The sequence below is a fragment of the Polyergus mexicanus genome, unplaced genomic scaffold (assembly GCF_030449975.1).
Source record: "Polyergus mexicanus isolate NDT 795.1 unplaced genomic scaffold, iyPolMexi1.0 SCAF_9, whole genome shotgun sequence".
Classification (NCBI taxonomy): domain Eukaryota; kingdom Metazoa; phylum Arthropoda; class Insecta; order Hymenoptera; family Formicidae; genus Polyergus; species Polyergus mexicanus.
Window position 1 is genome coordinate 8,664,769 of NW_027223329.1, and position 17,431 is coordinate 8,682,199.

Genomic DNA, 17,431 nt, shown 5'->3' on the forward strand with positions numbered 1-17,431 from the left:
TGGTATCAACGCAGAGTACTCGAATCTTTTCGGAAGTTTCGGAGAAAAAAAAGAACCGCATTTTTCGCGAATTTCTCGAAGAAACTGTCGCGAAATTTCATCCAAGATCAGCTAGATTAGAACTGTGGTTGGCTGAGGGTGGTTACGGTGTGGATTAGGTGCTGGTATCAACGCAGAGTACTAAGCGGGGGCGACAACGGGTGCTGGAGATGCTGCTGAAACCATCGCGGTGATAGACATGGCAGCGATCGAATTCAGGGATGAGACGCGGCCCTCCCTTGATCATCATCATCCCGCACACATCGTGGTGCTCCATCGTCAGGGTACACCGGACGCTCGTGTTACCGCGCCCTCCTCGCGCACAAGGTACTTGATTCGAGGGAGATATGAGCGATCTGAATGTAATTCCACCGCTGATAATCGGATCTTTTTGAGAATGTTCGTCGTAAGAGATCCGCGCTACGGTTTCATTCATCGAGTTGTCGTTTGCCAGGAATTTCCGGGATGCTCGTGAAACGCCGTGCGATTCACGAGAGAGATTCGAGATACCACGAGTTATCAGTTGGTTTGTTTCGATCTCGCGCTCCAGCAAAGGGGTAAGCACTTCCTGACGCAGCGTTGATCGTCCGGCATTATGTAGATGCATACATACTACATACATACACACGCACGCATACACGTAAAATGCATGTGTGTCACACATTGATTGATCATATCGTCTTCATTGTGCATTCGGCATTCAACTAGAGTTGATTAGGCCTAGTTGATCCTGGAATGAGCGAGAGTATCGTCTGGTCTGCATGCTGACAATTAGTACATCTAGTCGAATAGATATCGATTCTTTTTTATTAATTACAATAGGAAAATGGTGCCAAAATATCGAGCAAAAAAGATATCGTAGAAGATAAAAAAAACAAACAATAAATTAAAACTAAATAGCATGAGAAAAACAGAATTTTAGTACGCAATGTCATATCATATATTATATTTATCTCATATAAAAAGTGGTATGTATTGTAGATTCAAAAATTCAAAAATCATCCAAGAATTCAAGAATTATCCTTCCAACGTTGATTCGTAGGATAAATAGCGACTCGTTGGCTGACGAAAAAAAAGCTCCTTTTCGAAAACAACTTAGCGAGCATGACGTGAAAGATTAATTCCATTGTCATGAGAGTGGAAGATTAATTCCATTGTTATGAGAGCGGAATTAGGGTGATTCTCGTCGTCGATCCGCGGGTATAAACGCCGGAAATTATCAGGAAGGATTTTTCGACCGATCTTGCTCTTTTTTTTGTGTGCGAAGAAAAGAAAAAAAAGAAAAGAATCGAACGCCTGATCGAGAATTTTACGCTCAGCGAGGCAAGAAATAAATATCCCGTTGTATACGTATACCTGACTTCCGTTTGCGGCCTCATCGACCGTATCTTCGCTTCCCATTAACCGCGTTAAATATTCCTTTAAATTGTTCACATTTGGTTTGCGGTCGAGACGCGGACCATCAGTTATTTCCGATGCGGTCAAAACCGGAAATCTCGCAATGATATCGCGAAAACTTGAAAAGAAATTTTGCGATTAATGTTCAATTATTTCTATACAAGCGCTATTTCTATGATAAAACAAAATAGAGATGTCAGGTATACGATAGATTTTATCGACAAGAGGTGGACGGAAAAAGATATTCCTTGAGATATTTGAGATATTGGAACATCGCAGGACAGTTCGACATGAGCGAAGATTTGTGCAGGATGTCGAATTACAGATACAAGACTCGGAACTGCGACGAATATGAAAAAAGAAAATATAAAAAAGTATCGCTCGTAATTAAATCTCTACGAGCAATGTAAATAATTTATACAAACAATCGCGCGAGAACGAATTGTTTTTTGCAAATCAGTTCCCGTAAATGGATAAAAAATCCTGCTTTATTGTTCGATTTCAAGAAAGAACTCCTTTATCTAAATAGAATTTCTACGTGACATTTACTTAGAGAAAGATGTTCAACGGAGAGAATTAAAATGGCACGAACAGATCACTCGTTCGCGAGGCAATTTCACTCTAAATGGAATTTTTGCGCGACGTTTACTTGTTCGAGGTAGAAAATTGAAACGCATCGCGCCAACAATAAGACGTTTGCCGAGGGGAAGAGAAGACCCCGATCCGCGGACGAGATTTTGTATCTGTAGTTTCGCGACATCCTGCAAGCACACGACTATATATACACCGTGTCGTGGCTCGCTCGTCATATCAGGTTGTCACGACCCTGGGTCCAGCCAAGCCACAGCGACTAGCGTCCGGACACGCATCCTCGACGGAAGCGTCGTCGGAGGCGGTGCGCGAGCATCAGACGATCGACGTCCAGGAGCTGGAGGTACAGGAGCAGGAAATGCGGGCCCTGCTATCGCCGTCTAGCCCGAGTAGATGTCATCTGCTGGCCGGCACACCGCCGCACCGGCTCTGCCTGGAGACGAGCTTCACGTCGCTGCAAAGCCCAACGGATATACCACAGGCGGGCCGCGAGCTCAGCGTGGACTCGCGGGGCATACCGTGGGAGTATCTCAGCCTCGCTAGCGAGCTGCTCAACACACCCAGGCCAGAGGACGGCAAACCGTAAGGACGATGAACCACACTTAGAATCCTTCGCGGTTTGACTAAAACGATATCGAGAAGCGAAGTCAATAATAATAATGTCATATTTCGGGAGTAAAGTTAGAATCTCTGTAAATTTACTGTTTTGAATGAGAATTTTTCAATCTCTTTGGATCGCGAAGGATTAGAACGTCGGGATGAAACGGGCGAGCGAATTGAAGAGGAGAGGAGATAGCAGCGAAGCGACAACGACGACGTGTATCAAACTCTGTTGATCATCGACGCCATGGCACTCCCTATTGCCGAACATGCAAAGAATACAATTAATATAGAATTATAGATCTTATTGTTAGTAAAAAATGCGCGCGTTAATGAAGATATCTCAATTATTATTATAGAGACAAAATAGATTTTTATTTTTAAAAAATTTAGCCAGATTCCGGTAAGAAATGAGTAGATGAGGAAATCATTGATAAAAAAGGTATCGAAAGAACGAATCAGTCGTCGCACCTGCTTCACACTCAGATCTATCAGCAATTCATTTCACGCTCTCTCGTTCACTCTCGCTTCTCTCGCTTCTCTCGCTTAGCTCTAAATCCTCATCAAATTTTCATATATCGTGCACCTTGTATAATTACGTCATTGCACCGCGACTACAATTATCTTTAAAATAATGATCACGGTCGCGCAGGAAGTGTCCCCAAATAGCACACAAGTCCGAAAGAATATTTCAAACACGAGGCTATTTTTCGGACGTTTGCGTTGTTTCTGGATCTTTACAAAGAGTATAACATCCTCGCGATGATATTCACTCATTTTTTCTTTTCCGATAAGACCAAACCGTTGGGACGATCCGATGCGCACCGCGCCCTTGGCCACGCCGGAGACGCTGTCGGAAGCGTCGACGAGCAGCCCACCTTCGCCAGTGATACCAGCACCTAGGCCAATGCGACGCACGCCCAAAATCCCGGGAAACTTGTCAACGGCGGCGGACGATCTCAAGAACAATCTGCACTACGCGATGCTCTCGGCGAAGAACTATTTTCTGAGGACGACGGGGGAGCATGCGGGAGGCAGTAACAACGGCAGCAGCAGCGGTAACAGCGAGGCGAGCTACGAGAGCGCCAAGAGTCTCACCGCTGCCGGTCTTCCGCCGCCGATCCCAAGACGACGAGATTCCGTCACCGTTAGAAGGTAAGAGGAAACGATGGTCTCCGCTCTTTATGAGATGCTGAAACAGTCAGAGACAGCTTATGTAGCCTAATACGCTCGCCTAATATTTGCTAACGAAATATAAGGATTTAATATATATGTAATTATATATTATAATAAGAAAACACACACACACACACACTAATACATACGTATCATTACAGAGAACAACGAACGTGCACAGCGGCGTGTTGCAGAGACGATTTGTCAGAGAACTCGTCGACCCACACGTCGTCTCACTCTTTGAGAGTTTCCCACACTTCGCACTGCGTTCAGGTGGAATTCAATGAGGAAGAGAACGATACTAATGGCTCCAGCTTGGACTTTTACGAAGCGAAGGTAATCTCGTGGCAATCAATATATATATATCTTTTGACAAAAAATAATTTTTTAATGTTATCAGCATTACTTATATAATTATTAATCGTATCGATTATTACTTAATGTGCTATTTTCACATTTTCAGGGCTCTGCCGGCCAGCGCGATAGTAGTAACGATGTTTTTCTCAGCGTGCGCAGTTCACCGGAATGCAAAGGGCTCATGGCACCGGCAACGGATTTAGGCGCCGAGTGGAAGAAAGGAATCGACGCTATGAGCGACGCCTCGTTACCGCTTCTCCGGGGTTTGTCGCCTACGCCGACCCCAGGTCAGCACAATTCACCTTTCTTCAACGCTAAGCGGAAGAAATATGTGTACCCCATTACACTGGTGGGACGTGGAGAAAGCAGCGTCTAGTTATAAATCATAGATTCTAGATAAAAATCAAAGAATCTCGTCTCTTCGCGATTACGCTCGATAAAGAATCGCGGTGCCAATCGGAGTTGAAAAACTGAAATAAAAATGTCGCTCCGTATTCAGTGTGGTCTGATCTTTCTTAATCTGGAAGAAACAATAATTGCGAAAGTACTTTAGCTCGACAAACTGAAATAAACCCACTCGAGGACCACAGGATATCTTTAATAGTAATAGTAGTAGTGTTCGGAAATCGACGTTCGGATACATGTGCCAAATCTCTCTATTCTTTTTCTTCTACTTCTTTTTTGATCTACGAACTTCTCAGGTAGCGATTTACTCAAACGGCTGTTCAAAAGATATATGAAAACGTCATTAAAACATCTCTTATGCAGAGTGATTGTCTAAAATATTTTTGTTTCGATAGGTTCAGATATTCTTCAAGCACTTTCTTGTTCTGATGTGATTTCAATCAGTTATTACTATTTCATATTTCATTCGTAATTAATAACCACAAATATATAAATGTATTTCTAAGCACATACGATCAATTTAGCAATTGTTTTAATAACGCGATTAAAATATATAAAAAATTGAACATAATTATATATAATATAGAACCATCTATCCTTCAGGAATTTCAGTTCCATACTATATAAAATCTAGTTTGATTAGAAAAGTATCAGAGAGAGAGAAAAAAAAATGTCTGCGACTAACTATAAAATCTAGTCAAGATTCAAACATATACTGCACGTGGTAGCAGTGGCCTATTCCGCATCGATTTTATTTGTTAAGAATACAGTAGGAAGATTATTGATTTTTATACATTTCTAAATGTGAATTCGTCAAGTAAAAATCTCACGTACGTTCCGTTCCATCTTTTGATATAATTTATATTGTTCTTATAGTTTGTTAGAAAATACTCTAAGATACAAATTAACCAATAGTACTTTTCTATTACTCATTGCATGATCGAGTTACTTTGATTTTTAATGCTAATATATACTGTGAATGAAGAAATATCTCGAGAAACGATATTACGATAATAGAGAGAAATGTGACCAGTCGAATATATGTGACTCTTTTGTGAGAATATGTTTAACAGTCAAAATTTCAACATTGCATTGTACTTATGTAAAAAAAAAAGAGAGAAAGAAAATTAGCCACCAGGTAGCATTTAATTCTAGTCAGTATAACTTATGCTTAGAAAATGTAATATTTATTGACACTTCTTGTAATATATATAAATATATTTATATATAGTATCCCTCTCTAGGAGAAACTTGCAGGACATAGAGTTGATTTTAATGTAATAAAATTATAAGAAATAAACAATGGAGAAAAAGATATTATCTCTATATAGTATATATACAGTCCATTGTATGCATATTCATTAACTTGAAACATTACGTATATATCTCATAATATAATATATTATATTACTACAATAGATTTTCATCATTATTCATGTTCTTATAGAACACTTTCTGTATAGTATAAATAATCATACCCACATCACGTAACAATTATTATTCCATTTCAAACATTTAAACTTTTTTTGCACTCACGTACACAAATTGAAGATGTTAATAGAATATGCTATGTAAGCAGAACTTTATGCTCATTGCATGGCGCTTGCCCATGGTGGTGTCATGGGTTGTGGATTTTGGAGGTAAGACATCACTACTGCTGATATTGACAACATGAAGCAGCTGAGGATTTGCTTGGTGTCTTCACTGACACGTGAATTGGCAAAGCTGATGCAAGAGCAGTAGAGTGCTACCCAGGCACACCATTTCAGTCTCATCATTAAGCCGCACATACTGAAGATCATCCCTATAACATTCATGTAGTCTGGTGTCAAGTCATCCTGCATTTGCCCCTGATTATTCGAACCTGGTGGCTTATAACGGACTTCTTTTTCGGGTCGTCTGGGATCTGTCGAGCTATTCATTTTGGAAGTCTGCAATATAAAACACACATATTGAAATTGCTTAGGTAAATAATAATACACAATTATTATTTACCTAAGCAATTTCAATATATTTTTTTTTTGTTTTATGAAAACTTATTGTGTACTAAGATTTTTTTATTCGATCATTACAAGTTACGATCCCAATCAATTTATTTTTGAATATCAGTGCAATTTTATTTAAACACGAGTGTAAAAACAGTTTAAATGTTTGAAAGGTAGAATAAAATATTTGTCACATGATATTTGAATAATTATTAGTAGTATAAAAGTGTCTTATAGCAATGTAAATAATGAATGTCCACTGTAATAATAATTTGTTATATTATCATACATAATGTCTTAAGTTACTGAATATTCATTGATGTAAATTATTAATAAACAATAATTTTCAGGAAAGCAACGACATACTCACATGTGAATTAAAAGATATCGTGCAAGATGTGGAAAATCATTCAAATAACCACTGCAGCCATTACTTGTAGTTTGCGATCACGATTACTTGCAGTCACATGCAATCTCAACAGCTGATTCATGATGTAAGATAACGTAGCGTTAATAGACCAATCAAGATAAGAAGAGTAAAGATTTCTTGTCCTGATTGGTCAATTAAATGAGACTCAAATCCACAGATAGAATTTCTGAACGGACCTCTTCGAGGGATAAATCCATAGCATACAGATGTATCTATATATATATCTATATGTCTATGGACAAATCTTTCTAAACGGGATTTTCGTGCGCATGCGTGAAATATGTCATAGAACATGAACATCACTTCAATAGTATAAATATATGTAAAAATAATTTTTAAATTATTTATCTATTTAGGATCGTTTTATATTATCTCTTATTTGAGTCGAAAAAATGATATGCTTGTATATATATATATATATTTTATTTGCATTTTCTTTTTTTTTCCTTTCATGCTCCAGTTTAAAACAAGGAAAGTACAATTGAAATTAAATCTAAAAGATCTTATTAGAATTTTATATATAATAAGTCTAAAAGCTCTCACATGCACATTATTATATAATTATAATTCAATACGTTTTTCTAAAATTGTACATATTGTATATATTACATATTCTCTATCATTTTGTTACATTCTCTGTCTTTTCACTGTTTGTTTTGCTATTTGTAGTATCACTAGAATCACTAGAATCGGTTATTTGTTTCACAGGTTCACTCTTCGACAATTTTAATAAAAGTTCAGGGCCTTTTTGTGGTATCAAACCCGCGATGACATATCTGCCTTCTTCATTGACAAAATTGAACACGGTACATGCATTGCGCACGGAAATTATTTCCGTGGTGATACCGAGCTTTTGCACGATTTCTCGGAGGCTTTTCAGATAAAGAAAATCATATTTGTCGTCCAATCCAATGATGAAGAGATCAGGTTTCGGCTCGAGGATGGTGAGCAGAGATAAAGATGCGTCGTTTATATGTTTGCCAGATGCGATGTTCCAACAGATAGCGTACCTCGGGAAGAGCATCATCGGTCCTATCACTCGTACACCAGTATTGAACGTAAATCCTGTCTTAAAGGTAAAAGGAATCATTAAATCATAATTTCGAATTAGTTCTTTTGAATATAAAATGATTAATATATATGAAAAATCAATGATAGTTGCTTTTTATTTCATTAAATTAATAACATAAATTAAGCTCACCTCATCGCATCGAGTTACCAGAAGTCGAGCACCAATCTCTTTCCTGATGAACGTGACGGTGGTTTTACCAGGACCTTCATATGCATTCCTAGCTATATGTGTAGCGTGTAAATTCCTACAAAAATTATACATTTTATTTGATTATTTTATACAAGCAAGCTTTATAGAGCACAAAATTGGGATAAGGATGAGAAAAGATATATTTGATGGTTCACTGCTTTCTTTCACAATTTTAGACTAAAAAATAATCAGTTTTGTTTTCAAACTTTCAAGATGTTACATTAATTTAGCAACTTTTATTTCTTACAATAATACGAAACTTGTAAATTTTGTCAATTAAAATTAATTTAGATTTCGTACGATATCGTTACAACGCTCGATGTCTTTAACAATAAATTTTTGTTTATCCTTGTGACTTTAAACATTGAGGCAGGTGTCGCGCACTTATTTCAGAAGAAAACAAAAAATAATCTTATTTATTCGCGTACATAATAATTGACGAAACGCCGGTTTCGAATGAGTCACTCACCTATAATTTTGCAACGCCTGTCTTAATTGACACAATTTACTGGTCGCATTCATTGTATTATTTCGAAACAGATAACGACGTAAAGTACAAATTTACAGGGGCAAAATAAATATATTTTCTATGACAGTACGATACACTATCCGATCATGATCAGCTGTTATGCTTGTAGGTTAGAATTTCTGTGATACGTGTTACGAGTTTCTCTCTTTCACGCCTCCTTTTTTTCGGTCTCCCCCTCTCTCTCTCTCTCTCTCTCTCTTTCTCTGATTGAGCGCGCGAGAAAATTGATTTTTGTAATCGTTTTTAATATTTTCATACTGATTTTTTGGAGTAATTCGTTGAAACAAAATCGTCGTCGTGTTTCCAGATTAGATGATAATTTTCGCGATATTTACGCGAAAAATCAAGACGCGAATCAGATAAGCGGCGAGTATAGTTTGTGTGCATCAGTATTCAAAATCGTATCATGGCGTGTGCGATCGGTCGCGGCGGGCGCCCCTTCCTATTTTTATGGTATATTTTTAGCAATATCGCGTATAAATACTCCATCGCGGAGATACGTTATTTTAACTGTAACACCTATGAGCATCGATCGTATCGAAAATGAGCAGGGGTTGCTGGAAATTCGACGAGGAGGACAAAGGTGAGCGCGCGCGCGATGATACTCTGTCTCTTCCTTTCTCTCTCTCTCTCTCTCTCTCTCTCTCTCTCTCTGTCTGTCTCCGAGAAAAATCCACGAGGGTCGGTCCGTGTTATTTTGCTCTGCGATTTCGCAGTTGCGGACAAGCCGGATACACTCGACTGATTTCCACGCCAATTTACGTTTCAGATATCAAATTTCGATCACGCGTCGATTCTGCATTTTAATTGAGTCGAGCGATATAACAAACGCTGTCACAAGACACACATGACATCCTTTCGTATACATAATATAATGTAATTTTTATTCCCGATGTAATACTTGACGTGTATAACGTCACGTATAAAAAATGCCGGCGTGCAAAATAGTTCTCCTTAAGAAAAAGGGGGAGAAATCCAACATTGACCTATAATCGAAATTGACATTAATATCGTCTAAAAATAATTTGCATTCAAGGTAAAAACATAAAAGTAGGACAAGGAGAGAAAGCACGCAGCATTATTAGATACAAGTCTAATATATTTGCAAGGAATAAAGCGAGTCTCTTATCTTGTCAAGCCTTGTATATAGATCTGGAGGAGGAGGACACGGAGGAGGATAAACTTTGCAAGGAGTATAGCCGCTGGGATCAGATTCCTGATATTCTGCTGGAGGAGATCTTTTTGTACCTGACCATTCGCGAGCGTTACTATGCGTCCCTGGTTTGCCGATCGTGGTATCGTGCCTTCAAGCTACAGAATGTATGGTCTACGTTCACCCTGGAGGACACCACTCTCACGCGGGGAAAATTCAACTATTATAGTGGCTGGCAGTATGTTCTGGATCATATAAGAACGTCTACGTGTCTGAACAAAGTCGGCAAGAACTTTCGCTCGCTCATATTTGAGCCTATGCTCAATTTCTACAATCTCTATGAGTTTATGAATATGATATCGTGGTATACTGAGCAACAAGGCTTTGATAACACATCCGTGGCCGGCGTGGGTACCTACATTCGTAGGCTTAAGTTCACATTTCCCTGTAACATGGCAAACAGGAACGATCCTGATCGAATTAGACTCTTTGGTACAGGTGGAAAGCTGCTCGAAGCACTCAAGAGGCTTATGAGAAATTTGCAAAATCTTAGATGTCTGGAACTGATAGATCTGATGCTCGAAAGTAATGAGGCCTTACATTTAATGGACGACATTTGTATAAATTGCACTCAGACCTTGTCGAAATTGATATTGATAAATACCACGCGTTATAATTGTCCATTATTACACGTTGGAGTATTTGTTAATTTAAATGTGCGTATATCAAGCATTGTGGAGATGTTCCATAATGTATTTATTTCTCGATATTATATAAAAAATATTTTTCAGATCCTAGTTATTAGTCCCCAAAATTTGCACGAGGATGTAATAGAGTTAATAGGCTATACAAAATTAAAGCATCTTCATATCTTACAGAATCGATACAGTCCAAAAGATACCACCATAAGATTGGTAATTGCAATTTTTATTCTTATACATATTAATTGCACATTAAAAAATATAAAGTATCTGTTTGCTTTCTTTTCTTTGTTTCAGCCAAAGAGATCGTCATGGGTAAAGATGAGAGCGAATAATCCTTATTTAAAAGTACATTTTGAGATAGAAAGCCATAAAGCCACAGATATACTTTTACCTATAGACTTACTGGAGCATTGCGCCATACCGTGCCATAGTGTAGTATTGGATAATCCAAACACACAAGTAAGAAAAATAATATTGAATCTATATTTAAAAGAAAAGTATATAGAAATTTTTCTTAATGCTATAACATCATTGCTTTTCAGATTTTGCCATCCACAGTGCTAACTCACGGAGCGTTTTTCGATTCGACGATACAGGTGTACGCTTTGAAGGGAGTAACGAGGTACTATCTGCACAGAAACTTCGCCAAGAGATTGGATGAGGCGCTAGTGCAATTCTGCCGAATGTGCCCGAACCTGCATACACTGGTAGCATTTTGTATTTGAATCGACACATGTGATAGCTTTCCTAAAAGGTGCTAACTGATGTTAACGATGCGAGTTTATGATGTGCAGGCATGCCTTCGTACCCTTACACATTTCAAGTCTTTTTTTGCTATTGCTTGAACGTAAGTTTCTCCTAACTATTCTAGGCTTATTTCCTTCAATATTACATGTTAAATATTTGCACTATCCTTAAGTAATCCCACAAGCTTCAATCCTTTTTATTTACTGTGCAATGTATTCCAAGATGTAGAAATATTCTTTCTTATTTATATATATTTATTTAATAGCTAATTAAACAACTGTGAACACTGTAGTTTTTCAGAACTGTGGTAAAAGTAAATATTGAAGGTGAATATTATGAATTATCAACAATCTAGCTTCTCTTGGAAATGCCTATTATAATAATAAATACTAATTATTAAAAAAATTTAACACACTGTTGTACCATTTTATTACTATCTATATGTTTTTATCAATTTATGATGATATATGGTAACATTTCTTTTATAGATGATACGAGACAAAATATCAACAGCTACGATTCTAGAGATCGTCTCTACCGCGAAACGCTTACGTTGCTTGTACGTTCGACGAAATGTTGTCCTGAAGAAATGTGACAGAGCCTGGTCGAAGATTCTGGATTGGTCGCCCGAGTATTATCGATGGATAAAGGTAAATAGCCATACTTATGATAACACCGAGAGGGAGGTGTCAAGAATATTGGGCTATCGATGGCACATGTTATCCGAAAAAGAATTTAAGATGCAGACGATTAATTTGCATATGTAGCTCGTTGTTTCTATATATTATATGTATATATATATAGCGATCTATTTATGCAAATAAAAAAACTCGCCTGCGAATTTTTATAATCTAAGAATTTTTTGTGTATATATATATATATATATTATATATTTATATATTTTAATGTGCCTTATACGAGAAATATGCAAAGATTGTTGCCATGACTGTATGCTTAATGTTAGTGATAATTCATAATAATTATGTGTCAGGTTATTTTTATGTAACACTGTGTCGAAATAGTGATGATTAAAAATTATTATGGATATATCGAGCGAAAGATTGAAATGTACTTAATTACATAATTATTTTGTTGTACGCGATTATATGTGATCATTTTACAATATTCTTGAAGAAAGCAACTGTGATTGACATTTTTAACAGCGAAAAATAACGGGATCTGCTAAATATATGTTGGACTGTTTTATAGAGAAACTTATAAGTTTGACAAATAATAAAACAGGAGGAAGTATAATAATTCTACGCGTTTACATTTATCCTTATGATCTACGTTTTAATTTATTTGAATGTGTATCGTTACAACTTACATGTAATTATGTACAGTGATAGTAAATATTTCATCCGGTTTTTAATTGTATATGTAGATGTTACTGTTAATATTGAAAAAGTCTTATAAACAACATGTGTTTACATGTGTTGTAATGAAAAAAAATCTCGGTTTTTAAACACAAAATAGAAATTCCATACGTAGCAATTAAAACATTATGTAAAGTTTGATTATTAACTTTTACAATATATATCCAAAAAAACAACAGGACGATAATAACCGTTTAAAACATATAACAATGATCAATATCAAAGTCGATACATTTACCGAAATAATTTATATAAAATAAGATTTATATATATATATTAACAGCACTATCATTGTATATATACATATTTAGACTTGTATATATACACACAGAGTTTATTAAATATCATTAAATAAAGGTAAAGCTGCTAAAAAGCAGCGAGAAATAGAATCACATACAGAATTTTTAGCGAGGGCAGAAGACGTACATGCATGGAATATATCTGTACATTTCGATATTGAAGAAATGATAATTTGCGCTATTAAATGTAGTTACAATAAATTAACGAAAAAAAAATCAAATATACTTGCATTACTAAAATAACATCAGACAGCCAGCATAGGAGCAGAAGTGTAATTACGGTGCTATGGCTGCGGATCGTTTATCGCGGTTCTTGTTGCGCTGAATGGTGCGTGCCTTGAACGCAGCCGCGTTCATCAATGTCTGCGGATTAAAAACAAAAACAAAAAATCAGTCATGTTGCTAAAATAAGCGATTTCTTCTACTGTACAAGTTTCGATACCTACTCTTTCTAATTTACTCGTTTTCACTGTTACTAATGGAGGTAGAACTTTGTTGCCAAGATGGAAAATCTCGCGCAGGAGTTGATTTTCAGCAAGATGGATATTGATACCGGGACCTAATAGCCGGCAGCAGGCATTGTACTGAGTCCTCGCACACCATCCCTCTAAATACAAGATCTCTTTGCCGAATTTCACATGCATCTCAGGAACAATGTCTTCCTGAGAGTACAAGAAACAAGAAGCGTGATGTCCCGTTATATTTTTTTGCACTGGCATGGAATCTCTACATCTCAAGCTTCTTAAAACAGACAAATATTCGCGTAAACAGTATAATGAGCGATATAACTTACTTCGATATAATGCAGAATATCTCTAAAATTAGCGCGTTGCTGCTTGCGATCTTTCTTAGCCCGATACTTGTTGGAATCCGTGGCGAGTTCCTTGAGAATTTCAACGAGATCAAGCGCCCAGTCCTGCTCGTAATCGGCGGAGAAATCACGGCCAAGTTCGAATATTACGGCCATTGCCTCGCCGGCCGACAGGCGTACGTCGAGGTGCGGTGATTTTAGCAATTCGCGCAATCGATTGAGGGAACTGGAAGAGATAGAACAAATTTGATCGCGTCAACGATAAAATGCGTGCAATAACGTCGATGACTTACGGCATGTAACTGTTGGTTCTGTCACTCGCGAGCAAATTGTAAATATCCCCGGAGGTCATGACCGTCAGAAGCAGAGTCCAGGATGAGATAGCTGCCGCGTGTAACGCCGCCAAGTCCGTGGATATGTTTGCGATCGCCCCATTTCCTTTTAAATAGGAACCGGAGAAGATGGATGACAGTAACTGTACGATTTCCACGGTATCAGCCGCATCATTGCCGGATAAGAACTGATTCATGGCTAACGCCCAGCAACACTGGAATCATTTTGTTAACGTAAGATTATCTGTCGCTGATGCAAACAATCGCGCAAAACCAACATCTGTAATAATAATCATATGATATATTTTTAGATTACCTCGGCGCGAGCATGAACAGGAGCCGTATTGTCATTGGCGATGAAGGTGAAGGTCGATTTCAGATCCCTGCAGACCGCCTCGGCGCTCTCAAACGCTCCCAGCTGGACACACAGCAGGGTGCTTAGTCTGGCTGCGGTCGACTGCTCGTCGCCCCGTCCCTTTTTCAAGCTGCGTTCCACGGCATCTGTGATGGTCATCTTTCTATCCTCGACGAAATCTGGGATGTACTTGATGGCGAAGATCTTTTCTATACCATTGCAGCATATGATCCTTCCCTTGGCGCTCTTTTGCGTCAATCCGTCGATCGCTTCCTTCAGCTTCTCCTCGAATGCCTCTTGCTGCGCGAGCTCGTCCACCTCGTTGTCGTTCGCATCCTCCAGTATGCTACGATTATCGGATTGGCCGCTGATCTCGCTACACGCATCATTGTTGACCGAGTCCTCGTCGGATGTAAACTCAGCTCTTTTTCCACCTGTCATCGGGACACGAGACGTAAGATACGATTAAAGATACGGTTCGCGTAGACAGCTTGGTGTATCTCTATATAAAGCGTACTAATTATGAGATACGCGCAACAAATTTTGACGTGCGTATTTCTCACTCAACTTCCACTTATTAGTCTTTACCGAAACGTTAATTACGATTAACTAAAGCTAAAAGCACGTGCGAAATGATTCACATATGTTTGGTAAGAGATACTACTACTGTTGCCATATGGAAGGAAGAGTTGTGAGTCTCACGCATACATTTGTAAATACTTAGCGTCTATAAATATTAATAACGATAGGTAATTTTATCTTTATTCTTTCTTCTCAGCCAGTCATAAAAAAAGACAGCTTTATCGGATAATGATTTATTACTAATTTTAGATCGATGCTGAACGTTTCAAGTTTTATACGACAATCAGAGACCATGCGAATTTAACAGGTAATTCGAATATACGAAAGGAATAATAACATAGCTCCTGAAAGTGAATGTCATGTTATGTAATGTAAAATGTACACAGCTCTTATACACGCTTCCATTAATTTTATTTACGCGTTTCACAGCAGATTATAATTATAAAAAGGAGGAATTGCGGTAAATTATAGCACGAATTTATAGAGAAAAATTTATTTTCAATTTGAAGTTAAAATTGGAAATATTAGATATTCAGCTAATAGTAAAAATACATATTTAATTAAATTAAATATCTAACTTATATGCTTTATACATCTAAAAATAGTTTCCGTAATTTCGTGTATATATATATATATATATATATATATATATATATATATATATATATATATATATAAAGAAAAACATTTATCGTGCAAAAAATAATTAAAGTATCATCGTGTACATATAAATTTATAATTTTCAAGAAAGAGACAAAGAAAATTACATACATATACATTTTCGGCTATATATAAATTCTATCGATTGGGAAAGATATTATCGCAAGATTATACGATGTAAATTATCGGTACGAAGGAACAAGCACAAAAAGAATCAACATGCAAAAACGGCGATTTATTATGAATACTTAAGCGAGTAATTAAAATTCGCGGTCAAGTTAAGCAAAGAAGAACCTTGGTCAAGGGGCAAAGCAAAATATATTTTTACGCGCGAGAATATATGTATTTATCTGTTTTCGATTAGAGTCGACGGACAAACACACCCACTGTATAAAGGAGTATGTATTGATGAAGAAAACTATTGACACGGATTGCCTCCGATTGCGTAAATTCCTTTATACTTCGCATCCAGTCCAAATCGCGTTGGAAGAGAGACATCGAGCGAATCGTTATTAAAGTGACACGAATAAAAGTGACGCGAATAAGGGCAAAAAGGAAAAAAAAAAGCGAAAGTATTCGGCAAGATCGAAAGAGCTCGAAGAGATGTATAGTCGAAAATATCTCTCTTCGTATAATTCAATATTGACTTCCGGACGTTCCATCATTAATATTATTACAAAAGTATCGATGATTTAATCGTGCATGAATACGCGTACGATTGTAATACTACGCGATTTCCTTGTTAAATTTTGCGGTTTCCCACGGAACGTCCTATAACCTCTTGGAAGAGCACATGTTCCAATTTCGAGGACGCCCCTGATTTAGCTTTGTCCTTCTCGTGTTTTTCAAAGTATTTGCCGTATTTTTTTCTTCGCATTATTCCGATGCTGCGGATCGACAGCGTTGCGATTACGCGTGTCAAAACTCCATGTGCCAGAGGCGTGAGTGTCACATGGGGACAGTTATGTCTGTCATGGCTGCAGGAAAATCGCTCGCGGGTGAATTTTCGCGCGCGAATAGACGAGAGAGGCGGACGTCTGCTGGCATCTCGAAAAGGGAAGATGCGTCAATCGACATTGCGCCGCGATGACGTATGACATATATGCAGAGAGAGCCGAGTAAATAAATTTCCATTCCGCGCGGATGAATTATTGGAACGGACGAGCGAGCGGACGGAACGGGGCGCGAATCGATAATTTAATAATGTCGTGCGCGTCACGTGCTCCAGTTTTTCCTCGCTAACGTCGTGAATATGCTTTTTTTTTCTCTCTTTCCCTCTGGACAAGGAGGAGTCGAGCGAAGGGAGAGGATCGATTCGAGACGAAAGAGCGAGATACGATATTCGGGTGGAAGTCGGCTGTCGGTTATGCTTACCGCACTTTCCTCTTCTGCCCCCTTTGCCTGGCATCGTTCCTCAGTTTGCTTATTGCACAATTGATACTAAGTAAAAGACTCGATCAAGAGGGTAAATGTCTCGCACTAGTGTTTTTCTTTCGTATACTGAATACACCACGTGAATTTTTCGATGGGAGCAGACGAAAACTCATTAACATGTTGCGGAGCGTTCAGAACATACACGCCGAGACACCCTGCGACGGGCTTTCTCAAGTGCACTGGCTGTCCTACAGTCCTACAGTCCTA

The 17,431-nt window shown here is 37.9% G+C and overlaps 5 protein-coding genes across 10 annotated transcripts; 2 read left to right on the top strand and 3 right to left on the bottom strand.

The window, feature by feature from the left end:
- Window positions 1-238: 238 nt before the first annotated feature.
- LOC138936710 (uncharacterized) lies at window positions 239-5,901 on the top strand. The gene is made up of 6 exons (XM_070302324.1): window positions 239-366; window positions 494-596; window positions 2,252-2,610; window positions 3,424-3,783; window positions 3,966-4,140; window positions 4,268-5,901. Exons 1-6 carry the CDS (start codon window positions 239-241, stop codon window positions 4,535-4,537), a joined length of 1,395 nt encoding a protein of 464 aa, XP_070158425.1. The 3' UTR covers window positions 4,538-5,901.
- LOC138936096 (PAT complex subunit Asterix) lies at window positions 5,796-7,059 on the bottom strand. The gene is made up of 2 exons (XM_070301186.1): window positions 6,922-7,059; window positions 5,796-6,497 (listed from the first exon to the last, which is right to left on the bottom strand). The coding sequence occupies exon 2, from the start codon at window positions 6,486-6,488 to the stop codon at window positions 6,156-6,158; it is 333 nt and encodes a 110-aa protein (XP_070157287.1). The 5' UTR covers window positions 6,489-6,497; window positions 6,922-7,059; the 3' UTR covers window positions 5,796-6,155.
- A 371-nt stretch (window positions 7,060-7,430) lies between these two features.
- On the bottom strand, window positions 7,431-9,303 carry LOC138936510 (NADH dehydrogenase [ubiquinone] 1 alpha subcomplex assembly factor 3). Of its 3 annotated transcripts, none has more exons than XM_070301953.1 (3): window positions 8,712-9,303; window positions 8,183-8,297; window positions 7,431-8,050 (listed from the first exon to the last, which is right to left on the bottom strand). In XM_070301953.1, exons 1-3 carry the CDS (start codon window positions 8,762-8,764, stop codon window positions 7,601-7,603), a joined length of 618 nt encoding a protein of 205 aa, XP_070158054.1. In that variant the 5' UTR covers window positions 8,765-9,303; the 3' UTR covers window positions 7,431-7,600. The 3 variants fall into 3 exon arrangements, with proteins under 3 accessions (XP_070158054.1, XP_070158056.1, XP_070158053.1); XM_070301955.1 differs by lacking the exon at window positions 8,712-9,303 and adding an exon at window positions 8,671-8,674; XM_070301952.1 differs by lacking the exon at window positions 8,712-9,303 and adding an exon at window positions 8,543-8,637.
- On the top strand, window positions 9,039-12,617 carry LOC138936507 (F-box only protein 39). Of its 4 annotated transcripts, none has more exons than XM_070301949.1 (6): window positions 9,039-9,354; window positions 9,808-10,640; window positions 10,716-10,838; window positions 10,923-11,087; window positions 11,171-11,382; window positions 11,864-11,951. In XM_070301949.1, the coding sequence occupies exons 1-5, from the start codon at window positions 9,315-9,317 to the stop codon at window positions 11,351-11,353; spliced, it is 1,344 nt and encodes a 447-aa protein (XP_070158050.1). In that variant the 5' UTR covers window positions 9,039-9,314; the 3' UTR covers window positions 11,354-11,382; window positions 11,864-11,951. The 4 variants fall into 4 exon arrangements, with proteins under 4 accessions (XP_070158050.1, XP_070158047.1, XP_070158049.1 ...); XM_070301946.1 differs by having other exon boundaries at window positions 9,042-9,354; window positions 11,171-11,335; window positions 11,864-12,617; XM_070301948.1 differs by having other exon boundaries at window positions 9,045-9,354; window positions 9,922-10,640; window positions 11,171-11,335; window positions 11,864-12,616.
- A 91-nt stretch (window positions 12,618-12,708) lies between these two features.
- Window positions 12,709-17,427, bottom strand: LOC138936508 (interferon-related developmental regulator 2). The gene is made up of 6 exons (XM_070301950.1): window positions 17,165-17,427; window positions 14,510-14,982; window positions 14,155-14,408; window positions 13,844-14,087; window positions 13,497-13,712; window positions 12,709-13,413 (listed from the first exon to the last, which is right to left on the bottom strand). The coding sequence occupies exons 1-6, from the start codon at window positions 17,196-17,198 to the stop codon at window positions 13,327-13,329; spliced, it is 1,308 nt and encodes a 435-aa protein (XP_070158051.1). The 5' UTR covers window positions 17,199-17,427; the 3' UTR covers window positions 12,709-13,326.
- Between the last annotated feature and the right edge of the window lie 4 nt (window positions 17,428-17,431).